General features: G+C 34.7%; 1 protein-coding gene across 9 annotated transcripts in view; it reads right to left on the reverse strand.

Annotated features, from left to right (window-relative positions):
* Nucleotides 1-1,457: 1,457 nt before the first annotated feature.
* Nucleotides 1,458-25,915, reverse strand: part of ptprdb (protein tyrosine phosphatase receptor type Db) — a 149,892-nt gene continuing 125,434 nt past the window's right edge. For 7 of the 9 annotated variants that reach the window (XM_073944930.1, XM_073944874.1, XM_021475233.3 and 4 more), the window contains 9 exons: nt 24,236-24,355; nt 20,366-20,520; nt 15,821-16,106; nt 13,550-13,728; nt 13,333-13,459; nt 11,484-11,609; nt 10,789-10,943; nt 6,854-6,989; nt 1,458-6,436 (listed from right to left, as the gene is read on the reverse strand). In XM_073944930.1, coding sequence (XP_073801031.1) covers nt 6,368-6,436; nt 6,854-6,989; nt 10,789-10,943; nt 11,484-11,609; nt 13,333-13,459; nt 13,550-13,728; nt 15,821-16,106; nt 20,366-20,520; nt 24,236-24,355 — 1,353 coding nt within the window. In that variant the 3' untranslated portion in view covers nt 1,458-6,367. 9 annotated transcript variants of the gene reach the window in all.

The raw sequence follows: 25,915 nt of genomic DNA on the forward strand, positions 1-25,915 counted from the left end.
AGCTGTATAGAAGTGTCTTGAAAAATATCTAGTAAATACTGTCATCATGACAAAAAGATCAAAGAAATCAGTTATTAGAAATGAGTTATATAAACTATTATGATTACAATGGTCTCACTGAAAAAATTATGTCTGGAAAACTGTTGCAAACAATTTATTTGTGTTGAATTTAAACAAACAAATTAAATTTAATAAAATTTAACTTAATTTCTTTGTTTAAATTCAGCCCAAATAAATTGTTTACAGCCATTTAATGTGAAAAATGTAAAAAAAAAAATGTAGTAAATTCAAGGAATCATCTCTGAATTTTTTTCAGTGTAGCTCTGTAGACTATCGAAAAAAAAATATTTGCTTAAAGGGGCTAATAATGTTGTCCTTAAAATGGTGTTTAAAAAAATTATAACTGCTTTTTTTCTAGCCGAAATAAAACAAAAAAAGACTTTCTCCAGAAGAAAAAACATTATCAGACATACTTTGAAAATTTCTCTGCCCTGTTAAACATAATTTGTAAAATATTTAAAAAAGAAAAAAATTCAAAGGGTGGCTAATAATTCTGACTTCAACTGTGTGTGTGTGTATATATATATATATATATATATATATATATATATATATATATATAATTATTATTATTATTTTTTTTTACTAATTTATAACAACTAGGCATGTGCTGGTATAAGATTCTGCCAATATGATAACCCTGGATAAAAATACCAGTTTCACAGTATTGTGATCACTGCTCTAAAATATGCTCTTTTTAAATGTCTGGCTACTCCCCATTGAACGCTATGTTTTGGTTCAAGAAACATTTAGAATATTTTGGAACCGTAAACATGTCTGAATAATTAAAACAAATCACAGACCTTTGCTATATCATTAGTTTGAAAAACAGATTTATTTCCACTTGACAAGGCATCTTTGGATAACTCTTTTTTCTTTGGATATAAACAAGCCACTGCACTGTTCAGGTCTATAGGCTGCTTTTGTGTTGGTGCATTATTAAGTGTTTTTATGAATCCTGGGCTGACCAGATGCTTTACATGTGGAGTAGAGTTGAACATTTCCACAAAAATCCCTGATCGACCTTCATTTAAATTAACGATTGTTAACCTTAAAAATGTGTCTGCTTTATGGCATGTAAATTACATTAAAAACGCAAGCATCCCAACCTAATGAAAGTCTATTTTTCTTTGAGTAAAAGTCTAGTAAGATTGTAAAAAAAAAAAAAAAAGCAACAATTGCTTGGTGTCAAATAAACAATTGTTATTGTTTTGAACGCTTCAAATGCTAATAGTATTACACAAAACAATTTACAAATACTTCTTAAAGATCATTAGAAATGTAGTTATCAAATATAATACAGTGGTCTTTTAGCATTACAACATTTGAGTATTCTTAAATACGCTGGTTGGTCAATATAAACGAATCACCCACTAAAGTAAATAAAGACACGTTGCGCTATTCTTACCATTTTATTTGTAACAAATAAAACTTTTCCAATACAATTGTATTCTCACACATCTGTCCTTACAACATAAAGTAGGAAAATTAAAAAAAGAAAACGTCCTCTGAAATATTTACATTTACTACAAAATCAGAGGTAAAAGATTTCCCTTTTGTGTTTCACATTAATCGATGGGTGAAATTGTAAAACCACTCACAACGTCTGACAATATGAAAATGGTGATACAATGCATATTTGGTCAGATTACATGATATAGATTGTGCTAGTTTATTTTTCACATGGAACAATGTCATAGTCTTGAATCATCAAAATCAGACGGTGCCTTCGCATTGTACAAATGGGGACTGTCATGCACTGGAAAATAGATGTGTTTTTTTGTTTTTTCCCTTAAAACACTGACATTGAGATTAGCAGAGAATGTCCCATTAAACAAATGCTAATAATTGATATATATATATCCTCTTGAAAAAATAAGCTTAGCTAGTTTCAACAAAAGTTGAAATTTGAAAAACCCTGAAACTTGGTTCTGATAAGAATATGCTGTAAAGTGTACTAAAATAAACAAGGTAGATAGCGGAAGATTTGTCAGTTAGAATCTCAAATACAACTAACTCAAATCTGGTAGAAAAAAGGCTGCAAAGAAATCGAAACATTTCCTTCCACCGAAAGTGAAATAAGCTGAAGTTCTTGGTGACCAGACTTTCTTGAAAATTACTAAATGATGACTATTAGCACTGGACTAGAAGGAAAAACCACTCATATTAGACCACCCTGTCATCTAAAGTACAACAATAACATTATGCGCATACTGTCTTAAGCTTTGGAACCAAGACTTTTTGTTTTCGTCTTAACATGCACACACTGTGAGCGACACTGTGAAATTCATCTCATTCATTACAAAGAACATTCTGTGTTGAAGAAAGTGTAAGGGTTAGTGCATAGAACAAGAGTGCAGCCATTTCCAAAACCACAACCAGACTGTCATAAACCATACATGGGCCATTTTTATTTCTGAGCTCTAGATCTCGTTTTTAATGCGTTTAGGAATCTAATTCTGGATCAAACTTACGATGAAACTTGAAATTTTAACTTTAGTTGGTTTTAAGCAACGCTTTTCGAAATCCCCCTCCTTTCAAATGTATGAAAAAACAACTATTTTACATATTGTCAGAAAAGAGGATCATCCAGCCTGATCTCAAGAAGAAAAATAACTATTTTACGTTTTGTCAGTTTAGTGGCTAATTCATAGTGGTGGGCAAAGAGAGGCTTCGTAAAACACAACCAGTCAAAGCAAATTTATCGAAGCTTCAAAATGTTTTGAAACCTCTCTACAGTGACACCTAGTGGTCATTTTTTTGTGTATTGCACTGGAACAGCTTCAGCAAAGAAACAGTTTAGCAAATTGAGGTATTAAACTCCACATTGAGTTGAAGCTTCAAGTGATTTAGGGAAGCGGTAAGAGTTCCTGACTAGCATGCAGAGATAATGGGTTTGAACCCAGGGTGATGCAGCTATAGATGTTAGATTTGAAATGCTCTGTTCTTGTAACGTGTTGTGTTTTAACATCGGTTTGACATCCAAATGAACACTTTATAAATAAAAGTCTTGTTTTGGTCGTAAACTGTTCTTGCTAGATCAGATACGGTTGCGACCGGAAGTAAACGGGAATTCTTTATATTATTCAAAAAATTTCCCATTTATTGTATTTTATTAACGTCTACTCAAACCCTAAACCCAACCATCACTGTCCTGTAAAAATATGAATTATTGTTATACAGTGTTTCAAAAATGATGCTATATTGATGGCATATCTGCAGCTGGATCCTATTTAGACTACACCATTAAACAGTAGCATTATTAAAATCCATAAAAATCATAATTTCAGAGTATTTGTACAAGCCATTTGTACAAGCCATTTACAGCACATTAACTATGTGCACACACACGGTCCCCCTAAGAGACAGAGGCTGCATCCAAAACCACATACTTCCATACTATACAGTACGCTAAAATCAGTATGCGAGCTGAGTAGTATGTCCGAATTCATAGAATTTGAAAATCAGTATGCAGGAAGTACTTGGATGACATTACTTCGGCGAGATTCTGAAGTCTGCATCCCATGCACACTGCGCTATCCCATAATGCCCTGCGAGAGAATTCATGAATGGGAGTGAAGCGACGCAACTGACGCAGGAAGGACACATGATGATGACAAAATGGCGTCCGAATTTCATTTATACTTCTTACATTCATACTGTATAGAACATACTTTTCTAACGGACAAGCAGTACGTTTAAATTCAAATACAGTACCTACTGAGTAGTAGGCGGTTTCGGACGCAGCCAGAGTGTTGTCCTGACCCTGCGTCAAATGCAGATTTGCCATGTTTCGAAACGCTTCTGAAATGATCGATGCTTTGAATCCCTTAATTCACGTGACCAGGTGTTTCGAAACATTTTAGTCATGTGACCTGTGTGTTTTGAATCACCTTAGTCATGTGACCTGGGTGTTTCAGGTCATGCTTCGGTGCAATGTTTCGAAACACTTGTGCTTCAGGAACTCGACACTATGTCGAAACATAAGTTTCACGTCAGACATCCCTAATAATTTATACAAGTTCCAATTTACAAAAATGTACGATTTTAAAAAGGTGTGGCACATAACCGTCATTGAGGGATGAGCAAAACGTTTTGTATGAGATTATGAATTAGCCACTAATTCAATAAGTTATGAATTTCCGTGAGATCATGTTGAATAATCCGATTTTAACTTTTAAATTTTTAAAAGTAGGTCAGCTGCACTTTGGGGGATGAGCAAATCACACTTAAATGTACGAATGAGAACGCATAAATTAATACGAATTAGCCACTAAATGAAAACTAAGAACATTAGCAGACATGAAAACAGACATTAACATTTAGAAATGAGCTTTTCCTGCAGCAGTATGGACTGAAACGCAAAACTATGTCTCGTTTTAATACTGATTTTCAAATACAAATAATTGATACTGTAAAATTCAGTACACGTAATGGAATATGGAGATCTCTTGGCCCATTATAGATACAATAAATGTGTGTCCCAAATGTACAATTTTAACCCAACCCCACCTCAACAGTGGGGGATAAGTAAAACATCCTAAATTGTATGAATGAGATCGTACGAATTAGCCACTAAATTAATGTTACGAATTGCTGTGAGATAGAGTTGGATAATCTGATTTCATTCAAATGAAAACGTACGATTTTAAAAAGCAGGTCAACCCCGGATTGGGGGATGAGCAAATCACACTTAAATGTACAAATGAGAACAAACAAATTAATATTAATTATCCACTAAATAAAAACGTTACGAACTGCCGTGAGATAAAAAAAATAAATAAATAAAAATCGCATCATCTCTGACAATGCGATACAATTAATAAAAATACAGACATTGACATTCAGAAATGAGCATTTCCTGCAGCAGTATGGACTGAAACGCAAAACTATGTCTTGTTTCAATACTGATTTTCAAATACAAATAATTGATACTACGATAATCAGTACACATGTAATGGAATATGGAGATCTCTTGGCCCATTATAGATACAATAAACGTGTGTCCTCTCAAAAATAGACACGTATTGGCTTTCCATAATATAATTGTCTAGTCATCTTGGCAGTACTTCACTTGAACGAACAAACCGCCTTGGTGTTTGGTGTGAAATATATTGTAAAATTCACTCTGGCGGAAATAGCTAGTATTTATTTATTTATTTAGTACATAAAAGCAGATTCATATCCATAAACGTGAAACGCATAACTTTAATAGCGAACCATTTTAAACATGTGACTATGATAAGGCACTACCAGTGTCGAATGATCCATTATGTTATTGTTTCTGAACACGTCAACCTTCTGTTGTAGCGAGTCTGGTGCCATTCAGCCTTCGAACGTCCAACAAAACCACTAAAATAGTTGTTTTGGTCAACAGTAGTGAAAATAAAAATCTGTTTTACTGCAATCAGTACTTTTCTTAACGTATGTGCAACTGACAAGTATTTACTCACATAGTATAAATATCACTCAATACATTGACGCTTTAGATATATATGTATATTTATATGTGCCAATATGCGTAATAACATTTTATTTTATACTTTATATAATATAAGATTAATGAGACCATATAATTACAGTGAGAATATCTCTAATACTTGAGTGTTTTAAAACTCGAAGGTGCGATCAATAATCACGTTCAATATTGCACAGCTTTTGAGACAAATCTCCATTTTAACTTATTTTTTTCTCGTCTTAAATCTGTGATAGATTTGTACGTATATATCTACGCTTGTGTGTGTGTGTGCGCTACAGATAAACAAACAGGAAACTGGCGTAAGCACCAATACTTAGGCTGTGTTGTTGAATTTCATTTTGTACGAATCACTTAAACAAGTGAGTTGGTGGATCCGTTATACAAACTGGTGACTAAAAACAGTGGCAACTCTACACTCGGACTGCATCCTGTTATAAACATGACTGTTGTTTTTTTTTGCGAGGGGTTTGGTGGTTCATAAATTCGGACAAGTATAAAGTAGCATTCAACTGTTTGATTGTTGTCTCTTCTAATGCTTTCGGAGTCTCACTGGTCTATTGAATCGGTCCAGACAGCACATACCGATTTCCTCCAGTCCCAATATGACTTGACAACTTTCAGTTCTATGACTGGAGCTGCAATTTGTGGTGACAACGCAGTATCGCAGCTGACCTCTCTGGCTGACTGTTAAACTGTGTGCTGTCTGGAGGAATCAAACAGACTCTTGAGCAGCAGAAAGAAGCTGTCGGATTGATCAGACGCAGGTCTCGCTGTGATGTTGTGGTGGTGGTGATGATGATGAGGTGGCTCTTGGTCCAGGGGAAGGTTTTATGTTGCATAGTGATCAAAACTGCCCAGGTATTCCAGCCCTGCTCGATAGCAGAACTGGTACTGCTCCTGTGGAGGGAGAAACAAACACACACATGTCATTTGATTGTGATCTAAAACCAGTTTACACCTTAAAGTAATAGTAATATATAGTAATAAATAGTAAAAGTAATACTGAGAAAAAGTTGTGATTGTAAAAAAAAAAAGAAAAGATGTAATTATATGGTATAAAGCAGTGTTTCTCGACCACGTTTCTAGAGGACCACCAGCTCTGCACATTATCTATGTCTCTATAACCAAACACACCTGATTTAGATCATCAGCTCATTGGCAGAGACTGAAAGAGCTGTAATGAGTGTGAGATTTAAAGAAGAAATCCAAAACATGCAGTGTTGGTGGTCCACCAGGAATGTGGTTGAGACACACTGGTCTAAAGGAATGATCAAATTATTCACTGAAGTATAAAAGACAGAAACACAGGCTTACCTCTGTCTGCACCATGGCTGGTCTTTGAGTTCGCAACATTTTGACAGTCTGGAAGATATCGACAACTCCCTCATAACGCATCCTCTCCAACACTATACTGAGAGTGATAAATACACCTGTCCTTCCAACGCCAGCACTGCACACACACACAAAACATAGAAATCTTAACTCCCAAAACACATTACAGTATCATCTGGATGTTTAAGGCTTGAGATTAAATGACGTTTTGAATCAGGACAATATGTTGTTACATTTTTTGTGTAATCATGATAAAGTCATTTGATTTTCTATTCAGTACAGTGCAACAGGAAAGTATTCAGAGCGCTTCACTTTTTCCACATTTTTCATGTTACAGCCTTATTTCAAAATGGATTAAATGAATTTATTTCCTCAAAATTCTAAACACAATACCCCATAATGAAAATGTGAAAAAATAGATTTTTAAATTGTTGCAAATTTATTAAAAATAAAAAACCTGAAAAATTCCATGTTCATAAGTATTGACAGCCTTTGATGTGAAGCTCTAAATTGAGCTCAGGTACATTCTGTTTCCACTGATCATTCTTGAGATGTTTCAGCAGCTTAATTGGAGTTCACCTGTGGTAAATTCAGTTGATTGGACATGAATTGAAAAAGCATACATCTGTCTATATAAGGTCCCAGAGTTGACAGTGCATGTCAAAGCACAAACTAAGCATGAAGACAGAGGAATTGTCTGTAGACTTCCAAGACAGGATTGTCTCGAGGCACAAGGCTGGGGAAGGTTACAGAAAAATTTCTGCTGCTTTGAAAGTTCCACAGTGGCCTCCATCATCCGTAAGTGGAAGATGGACCAGGACTCTTCCTAAAGCTGGTCAGCCATCTAAGCAGAGTGCAGGGGAGAAGGGTCTTAGTCAGGGAGGTGACCAATAATCCGATGATCATTCTGTCTAAGCTTCAGCGTTTTTCTGTTGGGAGAGGAGAACCTTACAGAAGGACAACCATTTGTGCAGCAATCCACCAATCAGGCCTGTAAGGTAGACTGACCAGACGGAAGCACTCCCTGTCAGGAATTTGCCAAAAAGCATCTAAAGGACTCTCAGACCACAAGAAACTAAATTCTCTGGTCTGAAGAGACTAAAATTGAACTCTTTGAAGTTGTAATTGTACTCCTTTGGATGAGGCGTTAGGTTAGGAGAAAACCAGACATCTCTTATCACCAGGCTAATACCATCCCTACAGTGAAGCATGGTGGTGGTAGCATCATGCTGTGGGGAAGTTTTTCAGCAGCAGAAACTAGTCAGGAGAGAGGGAAAGATGAATGCAGCCATATACAGAGACAACCTGAATGAAAACCTGCTTCAGAGTGCTCTTGACCTCTGACTGGGTCGACGATTATCTTGCAGCAGGCCAATAACCCAAAGCACACAGGTAACATATCATTGGAGTGGCTTCACAACAACTCTGTGAATATCCTTGAGTGACCCAGCCAGAGCCCAGACCTAAATCCTATTGAACATCTCTAGAGATCTGAAAATGGCTGTTCACCGCTGTTTCCCATCCAACCTGATAGAGCTTGAGAGGTACTGCAAAGAGGAATGGGCAAACATTTCCAAAGACAGGTGTGCCAACCTGGTGGCACAAAATATTAAGCAGAGGCTGTGAATACTCATGTACGTGTCATTTTTCTGGTCTTTTATTTTTAATAAGTCTGCAACAATTTCAAAAACTCTTTTTTTACATTGTCATTATGGGGTTTTGTGTGAAGAATTTTGAGTTTAATGATTTTAATACATTATGGAATAAGGCTGTAACGGAAAAAAACGTGGAAAGAGTGAAGTAATATGAATACTTTCCGGATGCACTGTAGGCAGCCTTGCAGTAAAGGTCCTTACACACAGTCTGGAAAATTCTTTCACTCGTTAAAAAAATAAACACAAACTTTACACAATGCCTCATAAACTTTCATCTGTCATAAATTTTTCTGTCAAAAAATTATTTTTTTTGCATATAACGAGACTACTAAGAAGTGTTTTGACAAGTCAGAGCCCCCGTACTCCAGTGAATGGCACAATTTAGAACGGTGTCTGATTTAATTTACTTTGTTTCGCAGCACAAAGCACTTGATGACATACAAAGTGGAGAGTAAAGAGAGATGTTATATGAAGACAGATTGTGGTCTTCTTTTATTGATGTGGCTCCTAAATTCACTAGCAAAGCATCAGACTGACAACCTAAAGTAAACTATGAATCACTTTGGTATAATCCCGCAGCTCCTTGATTAAAGGCAATTGGTAATTCTGCATCAAGTCTATGTGGATTTGGTATAGCCTACACATACCCTCTGCCAGACTCTCTCAAAAATGTAACTACAAGTAACAATGACATGAAGCGCACAATTTGATTGGCCTGCTTTGTAGTGGTGTCAAGTGTGGGCTGAGAGTTTAACAACCCTTGAGTACTAAAGAAGAGTTCCGGATGGATCCTTTTGTCTTGTGTTTATTTTATGATTAAAATTGTTTAACATTTGCCAGTTCCTGCCTCTTTCTCCCTGAATGAGTGCAAGTTTGAGCTGTTGTTATAGTAGCATTTCTAAAGTAAACTCAAAACATCCGCAAAGAAATGTGATACAGTGAAACATAGAAACCCTACTGCATACTAGAATACAAACACGGTGCAAGGTATGCACTGTGGTGTACGATAAATACTCGACACAGAACTATAAATCAGGGTAAAGGAGGTTAAACTTGTTTGCCTCTCTTCACAATCTCTAGAATCTTCGAATAGGAAAAAAACATGCAAATATTTTGGATTTTAACATTAGAACTACCAATGGGGTCATTTTGACCGCTTTTAATTTTTGCAACTTAATGACTTTGTTGCAATAAAACAGACATATGTATAATACCCTGACTCTTTCTAAATATGTGCATATTTCTTTCTTACATAGTTATTTTTTAAAATGACAAAAGCAGACAAAAAGCATCATAGCAGTTAAAATGGCCGCATGCATTTAAGTATCTGCTACTTTCCCCTGTTATTTTTAAATATGCATGCCTCTGTTGCCTAGCAACTTCTTGCTAACAAAATCATAACTTTCTGCAAGCAAAAACATAATTTTACTTCATATATGTCTTTCGAACCAGCATTTAGGAGCCATATGTTTACTTTATTTTAAGGTTTATGTTGTTAAACATGATTTCTTTCATTTTGGATATTTGCACCCCCTGCAGGCCAGAGGAAGGTTAAAACCCTGGGTGTGGCCCACTGGAGAAGGGCCTGCTGGAAGCGCATGGTCTTTAGACCTTACCTTCAGTGTGTTGGTGGCCAAAGTTGTTTGATTTTGTTTATTTGATATAATTTTTTGTTTAAATTAACTCTACAATAAACAGAAACAAAGACTTGTCGTTCCATGTACTATTTTTTTAAATAGGGAATCGTCTAAACCCCTCAGCAGACCCAAGATGTGACTAATGTGGAATTTTGATTAAGGGTAGTCACAACACAGCATATTAAGTGTTGTGAAAAAGCCTTCTCCCGTGCTTGTGAAAGTGAAAATGAAAGTGAGGCGTGGAGATTGACGGGTGGTCTAATGTTACTTGCCTAACTATACATTTATAGGCTGTTTTATCAAAAAAATTTTTTTTTTTTGGCGATGACTAAATTAAATAGGAAGACAGCCATTCCAAGCTTAATTTTAATATCTCAATAGAAACTTGATGTGACAATATGACGTCTTATGTAGGAACGGTCAGAATGACAACTATGGTACTTTTAGTAGTTATAGATATTTGGTAGTTCCAGTGTTAGGAAGGAGAATATAGTCAGTCAGTAATATTAACAAGTAGAAATTTACAATAAGTACGATTAATAAATGTGAAAGAATTGTTCATTCGCAGTTCATATTACAGAACCTTACTGTAAAGTGTTACAATTACATTTCAGATTTTCCTCACCTGCAGTGTACTGTGATTGGCCCATCCTGACCGAACTGTTCTTTTGTTTTGTGCACTTGACCAATGAAATCAATGAACCCTTCGCCAGATTTTGGCACACCCTGCTCTGGCCAATCTGTGAACTGAAACTGCCGGACTGTTCTGGATTGTCCATCCTTAAAGAGAGAGAAAAACCAATAAGATACATCAGCATTTCAACCAGGGGTCTGTGTGGAAAAGTTATATAAAACTGTATTACAATTTTCATAACTATTAAATAATTTCTAATCTGCCAGCTAATGAGTTTTAAGGGTTGGATAATTTTGTAATGTTGATTCATGTTGCAAATTAAAAATTTATATCATGTATTTGAGAAAACCTAGAATTTTTTTATGCTTAGACTCACTTTTATGCTTAAAAAGTGGAAATTCCTAAGCTAATGAATCATGTAGACCAATTATTTTGACTGAATCGTTACAAAAATGACTTAAGAATCAGATTTTCTCCATGCATCTATATACTGAATTGTATGAAGGAATTTCAGAATCAAGAATGCACCTACAGATTAGACAGTGTGTTAACATGGATTACAAAACTCATCAAATACATGAATTTAACAGTCAGAAAATGTGTACTCACTCCATGCTCATATGACTGTTTCAAAAGAAAACTTATGACTGTTTTAAAAAAAGCTTATAAATGAGTATTTCACACACCCTGGCGTCTGTGACTTTAAACTCTCGGAGTATATACTGAGGCATGTTGTATTCCGCCATGGGATCCACAACAAAGTACTGGTATCGGGCTGATCGGTCAGACGGCCAGTACTGATGACATTTCTCCTGCATCAGACACAAGACACACATTAGCATCAGGGTTACTAACAGTTACCAAAATGTAAATGATTAAAAAATGTTTGTTTAATAAAAAAGTGGTTTTGAAACCTAAATATAATGAACTACAAAAACAGTCCAAGGTACTCTAAAAGTAGGTGAGTTAAAAAGCTTTTATTGACATGGCTATTGTTTAAAAAAAAAACAGCTCTATTGAGCTCCCCACTCAGGCATTTTGACAAAACTTGCCGTCATCAGGGTGACAATATTCATGTGTCTTGAGTTCCTTTGAACACTCATTTGAAAACATTTGACACCGCTAACTTTTTACTTACTGTTTGAGTGCTTTGGATGTATAATTTTTGTGTATTTTTATGAATTACCCAGCCATAGATCCTCAACACATCAATTACCCATGAAGCACTTTTTGTTTGATTCTGGATAATAGATTACAACTGAAATATATTTTAGTTAATCTCCAAGACAAAATTACTAACTGAACTGAATAAAAAGCTAAAGATAAACATAATAATAGTAATAATAATTATTATTATTAATAATAATCAATGGGTAATAACGCAAAAAGTTATAAAATAAAATTTACAAAAAATTAAGCTAAAATTAATATAACTAATTATAACTATATAAAAACATAAAATATTTGGTTTTATACTATATATACACTGTATATATATTTATAAAACAGTTCTGTCTGGTCCTCGAATCTGATTGGCTGATAGCCGTGCAATATTCTGCCATAACAGCCTCTTCACCTTTCTGTAATACTCACGCACATAGAGTGACAGCAGATCAATAAACTACAGTTTGACAAATATTGCTGCTGTTGGACAACATAATGTATTTTTGAAGCTTTTAAGGCAAGCACGCTGTTTAGATTGCAACTATGCAGTTAATTTATAAGGATAATGCCTATTTTAAATATTTATAATTTCTGAGAGACAGCGCGTTGACATCCATCAGCCTGTCATACTGAGCAGAGCGAAGACGGTTGACGTACCGACACAAGATGGCGACAGAAAGCGCATAATAAGCCTATTAATAAGTCAATAAGCTAATTTCAAACCACACCTAATCAAATCATTATAAATCAGGTAAATGACATTCTAAGATGATCTGTCTCTTTTGGATGTTGTAGTGCTGTATTTATACCAAAGTAATCTTATAGTGTTTCTGGTAGTACTAAGAGTAGTAGTAACATGTGTTTGCTTTGGCTTTTTCTGGGCTAATTATTGTGATATCCCAATTGCAACAGAGAAATGAATTGTCTCTAGACTGATGGCATTTCATGCCGTTCAGCTTTATAATCTTAAAATGTGAGCATAATAACCTGTTTTATTATTACTTTAGATATTATGCTAGAGAATCATTCTAAAGTGATGTTGGTGAATGAGCAACCGTTTCTGCTGTTCTGGCATCAGCTGCAGATGTGAATGAATGGCGTAAGAAAGTAGTTCCTCATATAAAATGTTTTTTGAAACTCTGTGTTTGAATATCTTTTTTAATATACACGATTATGCCATAAAACTGTTGTATAAACACAATTTCACACTCGTAGCAGAGCGATAGGGCTGTATATCATCACTGGTGGGACACTAAGAACGCCTCTCACCAGTGCCGATATACTGTCATATCGCACTGCTACTGTCATATATGACAGCATCTGAACGTTATTGTTGTGTGTGTGTGTGTTTGTGCGCATATGTCTACTAACCCTTCCCATTTCTCTGAGTTTAGTAAGCATAACTACTATAGTAGAATTGTGTTCCCAAAGCATTCTCCAGAAATCTTCAACTGTCTCTGCCAGTGGCCCCTGAGTTGCAATATAGGCCCTCTGTTGCCTGAAGAGAGATGAGGAAGAAACAAAGGTCAGGAATTGAGAATATTTGTTTTATTCATATAAAGAAATGAGAAGCGAGATGACGTTGTACCTGTAGCCGTCTATAAAACTGCCATTGACGTAGTCAGATCCCTCCACTCCTCTGATTGGCTGCAGACACACACGTGTGCTCTCATATGGCATGATGTTCACCAACCGGTTCTTGAACTTATTGCATGGAAGGCTGGCACTGACGAATCTGGAGTTATGCGCTTTGGCATTAGCTAACCGCTGAAAAGGAGACACACACACAAACATCTGTATCATTTAATGAACAGATATATTACACTGCAAAAAATGCTTTTCTTGCTTGGATTTTTTGTCTTGTTTCTAGTCCAAACATCTAAATATTCTTAAATCAAGAAACATTTTCTAGATGAGCCAAACATATAGTCTTGTTTTAAGAAATAATATGTCAAAATTAAGTGAGTTTTTCCATAAAACAAGTACAATAATCTGTCAATGAGGTAAGCAAATTAATCATGTTTTTTGTTTTGGCATAAAATCATTTTGTTTAGCCCATTGGTAGATAATTTAGTCTTATTTAGATTATTACTTAATTTTTGCATATTATGAGACAACATTTTTTGCATGTAGAAATGCTTCTTGACTTAAGAATTTTTAAATATTTGTACTAAAAACGACAAAAAAAAAAATTTCTGCAAAAAAAAGCTAATTTTCTTTACAGTCTACAAACCAAAATTGAGCCGCCAGCAACAGCAAATAATATAACAATCAATATTTTAAGTATTAAAACAAATTAACATAATTATTTTTAGGCGACACTGTGGCACAGGGGGTAGCATGATTGCCTCACAGCAAGAAGGTCGCTGGTTCGAGCCCCAGCTGGGTCAGTTGGCATTTCTGTGTGGAATTTGCATGTTCTCCCCAAGTTCGCTTTTACTCCACAGTTCAAAGACATGCAATATAGGTGAACTGAATAAGCTAAATTAGCCGTAGTGTATGTGTGTGAATTCAAGAGTGTATGGGTGTTTCCCAGTGTTGGGTTGCGGCTGGAAGGGCATCCGCTGAGTAAAACATATGCTGGATAAGTTGGTGGTTTGTTCCGCTGTGGCATCCCCTGAATAATAAAGGGACTAAGCCAAAAATAAAATAAATGAATGAATAATGATTTTTATCCTATACACGCTGTATATTGTATACCCCTTTATAACCTGCCCCATACAGAAACATTTAAGCTAATTTAAAATTTCAAAATACACCACTGAATACTGTTTTTACAAAAAAAAAATTTTTGGGCCTTTTTTTTTTTTTTTTTATAAAAAGTAATTTTAAAATAATTTTTCTACTTATATTAAATTTCAGGTTATGCTATGTTTAGGTTGTAATTAAATATCTATTTTATCAGTAAAATACTCAATTGTTAAATTAATTGATAGCTACAGTCCTAACTTTTAAGCATAGATTAGACAAATAAATTTAATAGTCAAAAAAGTTTTTGTATGTGTTGTGGGTTGTTACTAAAATTGTTCACTCATTTGTTTCAGTTTATTTGTCACTAAAAAATGTAAATAATTACTTTCAAATGGACTAAATAGATGTAAACTAAACCTAAATGATAATATTTTCTCAGAACAGAAATTAATAATAATGACAAAACACTATATCAAAGGGACAAAAAATTTGACTAAACTAAAATTAAGACACATTTCAGATTTTCATTCATTCAAGCTGAAAGATAAAAACCTTAACTGTAATTAAATAATAAAATTAATAATCCAATAAATAATGAAACCTACAGAGCTCAGCATAATTGAGTACAGCCCATTTTGCAAATGAATACTTTGATCCATTTCTCAGTGATTATAGGAAATGTATTTTGCTGCATTTAAACAAAACAGATTTATAAAACAGATATATTTATTAAAATAATATTTTAGTCATCAAACATATTTAGAAATTAAAAGATAATACAATCGAAATATTGCAAAAATAAGTTACAAACTACAAAATTTCTACATTTTTTTCCATTTTGTTTCTTATTTAGATTTTTCCTCTTTTTAAAATTTATATTTAATATTTTTCTGAACCATATAAATTTGGGTGTACTAGTTTCTGGGCCGTTATCGTAAGTTATTTTATTAGATAAGCTCCAGATTTGGCTTCAGTACTGACTAATCTAATGTATATGCACAAATATAATATTGTAAAGCTTCCTATTAAACACATAAATTTACAAGATAGATTTGTGAGGGGTGTACATATATATGCTGGGCACATTAAATAGCCAAAATCATTATTGAAAAAAATAACTCATTATGTCACAATGTTACTTTTAAATCTATTGCTGGCATAAACTCACTTTAAACTCCTGCTCCATTCCGCTGATGTGCTCCGGCGGCTCCGTCTGTGACAGTCTCTGGATGTAGGCGTACAGGTTCCGGGCCGGAACTTCAGTGTTGCCGCAGGAAACGGCCTCCAGCAGCGCCTCATAAATAAAGACGTACTGCTCCTCTGTCTGCACCATGTAGTTTCGCTGAGAGCGCATTAGAGTCACGTGACCGTAAATATCTAACGTCTTCTCTTGCTTCACTCGCTCCAGCATGGCATCAATCACAATGAAGCAGCCTGTCCGGCCCACACCGGCACTAAGGGAAGAGACACCAAATGTTTCAGAAACAAGTATTCACACTTTGCTTTCCCACATAAACGCCCCGGACAAATAAAAGTCACGGACAAATGTGATTTTCACTCAAATCGTTAAAAATATTGCGATTAGACAAGGAAAGGATTTATAATTAATTGTCCCTTTATGTTTTCCTTATGGGACTCAAAAAAAAAAAAAAATGTCAGCTATAGGTCAAAAATGACCACCACACTGGAAAAAATATCTGTTAATTAACAGTTCCCGTTTTGTCATTCCCAAGTGTTTTCTGCTTATTTAGGGTTGTGAATTGCATTATGGGATGCTGATCTCTGCTGTGTTGACTTTTGATGTTGAAAATTCTACTTCACAGTTTAACAAAGTGACTTTTATTGACATTTTACTTGTTTGAAATAATATAATGTATAAGAAATAATATGAATAGAAATTAATCTGTAAAATAACAGAAAATGTTCGGGCAGTTTATTACCAGGTTTTTGTATTAATATATATAACACCAAACCAGTGAATATATAACTTTAAACTATAAAAAATGTTAATAAAAGTCACTTTTTTCCAACTTTTCAAAGTTAAAAGTTATTGGAGGCCAGATCAAAGTACCATAATGCAATTCAAAAGCATAAATAAACTGGGGGAAATAAAAAATAAAAACAGGAATCACAAACTACTGAAAACTCCTAAGTCACTGATATATTTTTATATTTTATTGTAAAATCCTATATAAGATGTAATCTGATTGTTATGTTTCTTTGCCAGTTTTTTTATTTAGTTTCTTAGATATTTTTATTTGTATTGTTTGATTATGTGTTGATTTGATGCGGATTCAGGTCAATTGAATAATTGCCACTTGTGTAGTTAGTTAGATTGGGGCGAAAATTTGAGTCTGGGTTATCTAATGTTCTAAGATGGAAAGACAGCCCTCCTGTGATTTTTTAAAATTCTTTTATTAATATTTCCCAAATGATAAACAGAGCAAGTCATTTTTCACAGTAGCCTATGTCCTATAATACAGGGTGATTCAAAATGAAGAAGAAAAAATAATTGGAGATAATCTCTTTCTGTCGTCGATTTAAGGAATCTCTAAAGTTTAAGTTCTTTTCACATTGATTAATTACCCAATGTTTAATTATGTTTCTTTGATTAAATACCGATTTTCAAAGTTGTGGTATTCTTTTTGAATCACCCTGTATTTTTCTTCTGGAGAAAGTCTTATTCGTTTTATTTTGCCTAGAATAAAAGCAGTTTTCATTTTGTTTCCACCCTAAACCATAAACACCATTTTAAAGTCAATATTTTTTTGCCTTCTTAAACAATGTCTACTGAACGAACCATAATCATACAATGACTTGCCTATTTACTCTAACTTGCCTAGTTAACCTAATCCACCTAGCTGGCCTTTAAATGAAGAGTTTCGATGCAAAAACCTCTAAATGCCGCTTGATATTTTCTTCTAAAATTAGCATTTTTGTGTATAGGCTCAGAGATTTTACTTTTATAGTGACAAATAAGTTCCTTTCCATTGCCTTAAAAGTGACATAACTGAAAATAAAAAGGAAATTTTAGGAGAAAATTTCAGGTGGCATTTAGAGGTTTTTGCATCTGAACTCTTAAAAAGTAACTTTAAGCTGAATACTAGTATCTTGAAAATTATCTAGTAAAATATTGCAAAGATGAAAGAAATCAGTTATTGGAAATTAGTTAGTAAAACTATTACTGGGGGGCTGGGCCACACACGGGCGCAGTAGGTAGTGCTGTTGCCTCACAGCAAGAAGGTCGCTGATTCAAGCCTCGGCTGGGTCAGTTGGTGTTTCTGTGTGGAGTTTGCATGTTGTCCCTGCGTTTGCGTGGGTTTCCTCCAGGTGCTCTGGTTAGCCCCACAGTCCAAATACATGCTACAGGTGAATTGGGTAGGCTAAATTATCTGTAGTGTATGTGTGTTAATGAGAGTGTATGGATGTTTCTCGGAGATGGGTTGCAGCTGGAAGGGCATTCGCTGCATGAAACGTGATGGATAAGTTGGCGGTTCATTCCGCTGTGGCGACCCCAGATTAATAAAGGGACTAAGCCGAAAGGAAAATGAATGAATAAAGGGGGGCTAATGGTTTAGGAAGGTTAATAATTTTGACTTCGACTCTATGTCCAAAGCCTTTGGTAATGTTTGTATGTGATGTGTTTTGTGCCCTAATGAAAGCTTCTAAGCCGAAATGCGTTGGCATTTATTCTACGTCAATAACATTTTCTCCTTTTATTACAAGCATTAATGGAGTTCCCTATTTTTCCTAAAAGCTAAGGCATACTTTGTTGTTTTTTGGTCAGTATAATGCAGTGAAATACCAGGGCCACGCACACAACACACACTTTTACAGCTATATTTATGGAAACTTCCCACAGATATAGTGATTTTTATACTGTACAAACTGTACAGTGTATTCTGTCCTCTTCCCCCAGCCCTATATCCTTAATTACAACTCTCTCAGGAAACAATCTGCACTTTTACATTTTCAAAACACTTAAGTCTGTGTGATTTATGAGCCGTTTTCCTCATGGGGACCAAAACAATATGCCCACGAGGTCAAAAGTAATTACTGGTATGCTATACATTGGGGCACTCTCTCTTTTTCTCATTTTCTTTATGCGTTTTTTACAAAGTATTTTTTTGTACAGCTTTGTCTCATGAATTTTGGTGTACCCTATATTTATCATTTGTCAGTTCAATTGTAAAAACCTTAGACACAACGAAGCAAAATTATTGTAGATATTAAAAAAAAAAAAAAATGAAGAGCCACAACAGAGATTAGCATTGAGCTTGAGCATTTCCACAAAATAAATAAATAAAAATAGAATCTCTGATATAACACAAATCTTATTTAGTCAATACACTTTACATCAATTCAATACATTCATTCAATAGTTCCTACAATGTAAGTGCACATTTGATGGAGAAAACCCCCCAAATAGTTTTCTTATAATCGTAGTGTATTAAAACTATTCCAATGTTGCCATTCATTCTCGGTTCACTTTACTTTCATGAGGCAACATTTCCAAATGTTTACATTACCCACTTGTTTTTGGTACTTTACAAGTCTGTAATACTAGCTGCATTCATATTATAACATAATTACTATTATTATGAGATTCTGACTAGCAAAAACCATTCGCATTCTCTTAAAACTCATAATTACAACCTGGAAATTTTCAGTGAGCTTTTATTTCGGAGAGTTATCCCGATAGTTGTTATCTCACTTTTTTTTTTAATTGATTCAGTTTCATTTGTATCATTTCACAGTTTCTACAAAAACTAAAAAAGCACGGTCAAGACTGGTTTTGCAGCCTTAAAAAATACTTTCACATTTTACTAACAGCCCACGCCTCAGTTTCTAATTCCACAGCACGATATTAGAACAGTAATGTAGGACTGAACTATTGTAATACAGTTATTTAATAGATAAAAGACAGAGCAAGAGAGAATGAATTACTTGCATTTGTATTTTGGTGAAGGAGATGCGACTGGTTAATGTTAAACCACTTTTATTTTTGGCACTACACCGGTTTATATTCTGTGATTCTACTCATATCAGTCACCTGTCGGGATGGGTTTGAAAAACAACAGATTTGTTGCTTTATTGTGGCATTCTGTTGGCCTTTTGAGCATAAATCAAGCTTATTTATATGCTGTACAGTTGTTGTGCAATTGTAATTAATTAATCCACTTTGTGTATGCTCCACATTAACCTGACTCACTCTGAAAGGCATTAGTAAAATAAACACTGCTGTTTTCACACATCATTTAAAAATAACTCAAAATATCTGATGTGATAAAGCCTGGTTCAGCAATCTGTTAATTGGATTGCTTTCTCTCCTGAGACAAACCACACTAAAGTTTGCTTTCAAGTGGGTTGGTACCCCTAAATCAAGTGAACTAATTTTTGGTGCGTTTCTTAACAAGACTGTCTAAACCACTGGTGTCAATTCCAGTTCTTTGAGGGCTGCAGCTCTGCACAGTTTAGTTCCAACACTGCTCCAACACACTTACCTGTAGCTTTCAAACAAGCCTGAAGGACTCAATTAGATTGATCAGGTGTGTTTAATTAGAGTTAGAACTAAACTGTGCAGAGCTGCGGCCCTCCAGGAACTGGAATTGACACCTGTGACCGAACAAAAGGAGAAAATTCAACATGTTCTGAAACTGCATTTAGTCACGTCTGACTAAAAAGAAAATATGTTAAATTCGGTAATAGCTACCTGCAGTGGACTACAATGGGTCCAGCGTCTGGGGGGTTGCAGGCTTTGACCCGTCTGAGGAAGGCCAGGAAGGGAGTAGGGTGTTCAGGTACCCCCTGATCTGGCCATGCTGTAAACTGGAACTGACGGACCTCCCGCTTCTCACCACTCCCACTCTGTACATAGAAAATACATACAGTATTACTGTAGACGAGACTACAATAATGCAATTAGTCCATGTTATATGCACAAATCATGACATCCAATAGTGTTTTTCATCAAATGTGCTGTGAGTTCACACTGTGCAATTTAAGCCCAGAACTTGCTCAGTTGCTGGGTTTCCATTACCCTGTGTTTCTGCACATTTTGAAGTACTGCATGAGAAACAAGTTAAAGAAATGGCAAATTTCAGATAAAAATCTTTCAATTCACAAAGTTAATGCCAATAACGGGAGATGGAAACACATTTGCAGAATAAACTATGATGTAGCAAACATTACACTCGCATGACTTCACTATGCTTGCCTTCTTTACTGTTGATTACCAATGCTGACATTCAGTTGTAATCTTATCAATATTATTCTGCACACATTCATTATTCAATTTATTAGGTAAATTTGTTCAGTTGTCTGTTAAGGTAACTGTCTAATCAGCCATGACAGTAATTTCACAGTCAAGCTGCAATAAGCCCCAGCAATAAATCACATCTCACCAAAACTGGGCAACAGAAGACTGAAAAAAGTGCAACGAGTTTTGATTTTCTAACCATGCAGATGGTATGGAGAAAAACATAAACAACATAAACAACAAAGACATGGATCCATTTTGCCTTGTATCAATGGTTCAGGCTGCTGGTTGTGTAATCCCCCCTAACAAATTTAGGATCTAAACATATTCCCTTATAGTTCCCATTCAATTTTATTATGCTCTGTTTGAAATGTTCTTAGAGTGTTCTAAACATCCAGTTTTCAAGGAATACTAAACAGCAGAAAACGGTCAAACTACTTGCTCTAAAAACAAATGTTTGCATGACAATACAGACAAAGTAGAATAATATAATAAGAAAATATCAGTTTGCAAAATCAAGCAGCATAACAAGCTGTTTTTAATGTCTAAAAATGAATGGAAGTGAATGAGACCGGAAGTCAAAGGCCAAAAAGATTCAAATGGTTGCGCCCGCTCGTACTCTGAGAATAAGGTGAATATTAATGTTCTGAGAACATTCCTTTTTAGCTGGGATGGTGTGAGAGATGTTTTCTTGGCACCTTTAGCACCGGTTGAGCATTGCTCAAACACCACAGCTGATCTGAGTATTGTTGATGGCTTTGTTTATCACTTTATGACTGCACTTTGTAGCTATTTCCAGCAGGATAATTAGTTTCAAATTAAATGGTTGAAGTGACACATTGAATTTAGACAGTTCTGAAAGAAATAAGGGGTTTGGTCCAGTATTATCAAGTTTACCTACAAAAAGAGTTTGATTATTGACTTTTAAGTCATGAATATTTAAAGGAGCAATGCACTTTTTTTTTTGAAAATGGGCTCTTTTTAAAACTTTCCTAGAGCTGAAAAGGTGAGTTTTACCATTGTTGAATCTATTCAGCTGATTTCTGGGTTTGACAGTAGCACATTTAGCTTAGCATACATCATTGATCTTTCTTGCTCAAAAAGTTAAAAGAGATTAGATAATTTTCCTATTTTTAGCTTAATTCTTCTGTGGTCACATGGTGTTGTAATGCCAATGAAAAATGAAAAGCATTTCTAGGCCAATGTGGCTAGGAACTAAAAAACCTTTGCTGCCATACTATGGCTGCAGCGGACGTATGATATTTTGCACCGCCTGAAAGTAGTCCCCAGCTAGTTAACTTCCAATGTGACCTTGTGCTTGCACAGGGAGTGTGTGCCAGTAACGCTGCATAATACCATAGTGCCTGCATCAGCCATGGTACAGCAACAAAGTTCCATGATTAATATACCTGAAAGAGCATAGTTTCTAGCCATATCAACCTAGAAAATAGCAGCTTTTAATTTTCCATCAATCTACACAATGTCACTTCAAAAGAGTCAAGCTTTAAATTGAAAAATTATCAAAACTTTTAAGAAAGTACGATGCTAACGGTCTAATCCGATTCAATGATCTGTGCTGAGCTTAGCTAAATGTGCTCCCACCAGATCTGGAGATTGGCTGAATAAATTCAAAAACGGTAAAACTCAACCTCAGAGGATTGTTAAATTATCTTATCTTTTTAACACACAAACCACAATAACATTAGAAAAATGTTACAGGATGGGATCTAAATAATCAATATCACAAATAATTGAACTGTTGCCAAATACAATGTCTAGGGCATAAATAACAGCAGCAAATTGGAAAACAACAAGCAGCAATGGTATAAAAATAGCAATCCGCATAATTTATTCATGGACAGCTCTGAATTTTAATGTCATGTTCTGTCAGTGTTTTATCCCCAGATTGCACAGCTGGCTCAAAAATTCCCAATTCAGCAAAAAAAAAAAAAAAAGTCACGAAAAAGCTTTGTCTTGTCATTGGTGTATTTCCTCTTTAATGTTTAAAGCACAAACAAAGAAGAAAACCAGACATTGCCAGAAAGAAGATGTTATAGTGGGGATTTCATCAGCAAAGATCTACTTTTTATGTAAATAGATGATGCCTTATATAGGTCTATATCGAATACAAAAAGAAGTTTGTTTGTTTTTCTCAACAGAAAATAATGACAATAATATATTTTACCATGATTTACTAAAGATGCCCAGTAAAATGCAATAAGTATGTAAAAATAGGTAACAGAAAAAAATATTGTCAGGCATATCTGCTTTGTAGTCACTGCATCACCACACCAGGATGTGCATTATTTATACATAAAGAAAAATATTGCTTATATAAGCCATTTGTTATTCCGAATGATAATAGAACATTATTTAACCCATTTTTATGTCGTTTATTTTTACAAGTAGACACTTGCATTTATCATGTTTTCATGGTATATAAACAGACAGTAGTATATACCATATGAATATAAAATACGTTTGAACATTTATTTTAATATGAGGACCAAAAATGGTCTAATTTTAAAGTCATATTTATTTTAAATTTAAAACTTTTTTGAGGAGTAGTGTTACTACATAGAGTATACAGATTATATTGAAAAACTCACAACCCAAGCTCGTCCTGAAAACGTACCGCTATATTCATTTCTCGAGAACGCCACATACGTCCCAGGAGCTATGTTTTTTTTTCTTGTGCAGTTTTTGTTTTCACAAAAGAGATCCAAAATGTCTTTTGCGAGTGTCAATTGTTCTCACGTAAATCCACCAGAGGCCACTGGCAACTGACAGACTGACTGTCCAATCGACAGATCCACCCTCCTCCTTCCCTAAACCCAACCAATAGTGATTTCAAAAGCACCAACTGACCGGCCCTTTAACTTCCCTAAACCCAACCGACAGTTTCAAAAAGCAATCCAGAAAAAGGAAAGCCCTTGTCTGATTTTTACCACATTTTTAAATTTTACCACATTCTCACCCTGTTATGTACTTGTTTATTTTATTTTTATTGGCTTCTTTTTTATCTTATCCCTTTCTGGAACCGTTCTTCGCCATCTCAAGTCCACCGAAGTACATGGACAAACTGGTTACAGCAGGAAAGCCACCCATATGAAGTTAAGCAGTCAGCTGCTAGCGCAAAAAAAGAACGGCGTTCTCGTAGCAGTCGTTTTAAAGATAAAATGCAGCCACCTTCTGGCTACATAATTTGCGATCTCCAGAAATGTACATAGGAATATGTTTTCAGAATGAGCATATGTTGATTAAACTTGTGAAACTAAATTGTTTAGAAATTTTTGTTGATGCTGATATCGGCTGTTTGGTTACCTTAAAGAGGGCAAACGTCCTGACGCAGTAGGTTGCAAGCTCCACCGTGTCCAGTAGAGAGACCTGCATCAGTCCGTATGTTTCCGTTCCTCTGCTGGGCCAATACTGATCACACTTATTCTGCACACAGATCAGCAGACACTTAGTAAACCTCTAACTGCTGAATATGTTTCAGTGTCAAAGAAAACATTAGAGTAGAGCTGAAGAGTCAGCGGAGATCAACACTGACACTCAGCTGCTCTTCAGTTTATTGATAACAGCACTCACTACGGCTATGTGTCAGTTCATTCACTGCATCAGGAGTCATTTGTTTAGTTATCAAATCATTAAAATGGAACTGAACCAGAGGTTTTCAATCTTTTGATAGCCATGAACCACCAAATATGATCATCCAAGAGCTAGAAACTCCATCCTAAAATAGTAATAATATACATGTTATAAAATCATAATAATATTGTTATAGATGCATATATATATACTGTATACTGTATATATATTACTCATGATCAGTGTTGGGTAAGTCAATTTAAAAAAGTAATTTTTACCACCTATTAATTTACTTTAAGTACTTACTAATTCATTCATTTTCCTTCAGCTTAGTCTTTATTTCAGGGGTCGCCACAGTGGAATGAACCACCAACTATTCCAGCATATGTTTTATGCAGTGGATGCACTTCCAGCAACAACCCAGTGCTGGGAAACACCATTACACTCTCATATTTACACACGCACTCATACACTATGACCAATTTAGTTTATTCAATTCACTTGTACCACATGTCTTTGGACTGTGGTAGAACCAGAGAACAACATGACAACTCCACACAGACATGCCAACTAGCCCAGCTGGGACTCAAACCAGTGACCTTCTTGCTGTGAGGCAACAGTGCTAACCACTAAGCCACCGTGCCTACATACTACTAAGTACTTACTAAATTATTTCCTAATTACTTTGTCTGAAAGGCAACTTAATGACTAAATAAGAAATGTAATTACTTATTACTTGACTTAATACTTCCTAAAATCCTGCTAAATCTCAAAGCATACAGAATAAAAATTAAACGTGTAATTCTTTTAATTTGACAGGGTCTTTTAGCTTTATTTAAAAAAATCAACAACACTTATTTTTTTAAACATATATATATATATATATATATATATATATATATATATATATATATATATATATATATATATATATATATATATATATATATATAAAAGCAAAATTATCTGTTTACTTATTTTGAATAACTTTCTACATTAAAAAAAAAGATGTTTGCTGTTTGTTCAAACTTACTTAAATTGAGCTGAAACAACAAATCTTTAAGGGCAACTTAATTGTTTTATGTCCAATCCAATTAAATTTGTATAAACTAATAAGTTAACTAAAGTATGTGTAATCATCTGCCAAACTAGCCTAAAAAGAAAGTTATTCTGCAAATGTATAATTACAGAAACAAATTACTGTGTAACTAATTACACCCAACACTGCTCAGGATGGTCCCCTATTTATTTATTTAAATAGTTGTTTACTTATTTTGATGAACTCGCACCATTTCGTTTAATTGGGATTTATTTGTTTTAATCTACACTCAAAAAAAACAACACAATTCTTAAGTTTTTTGGGACAACATAATTTTTTATATTCAATCGACTTCAATTTGTAAAACCTAATAA

This window comes from Danio rerio, chromosome 1 (assembly GCF_049306965.1).
Source record: "Danio rerio strain Tuebingen ecotype United States chromosome 1, GRCz12tu, whole genome shotgun sequence".
Taxonomy (NCBI): Eukaryota; Metazoa; Chordata; class Actinopteri; order Cypriniformes; family Danionidae; genus Danio; species Danio rerio.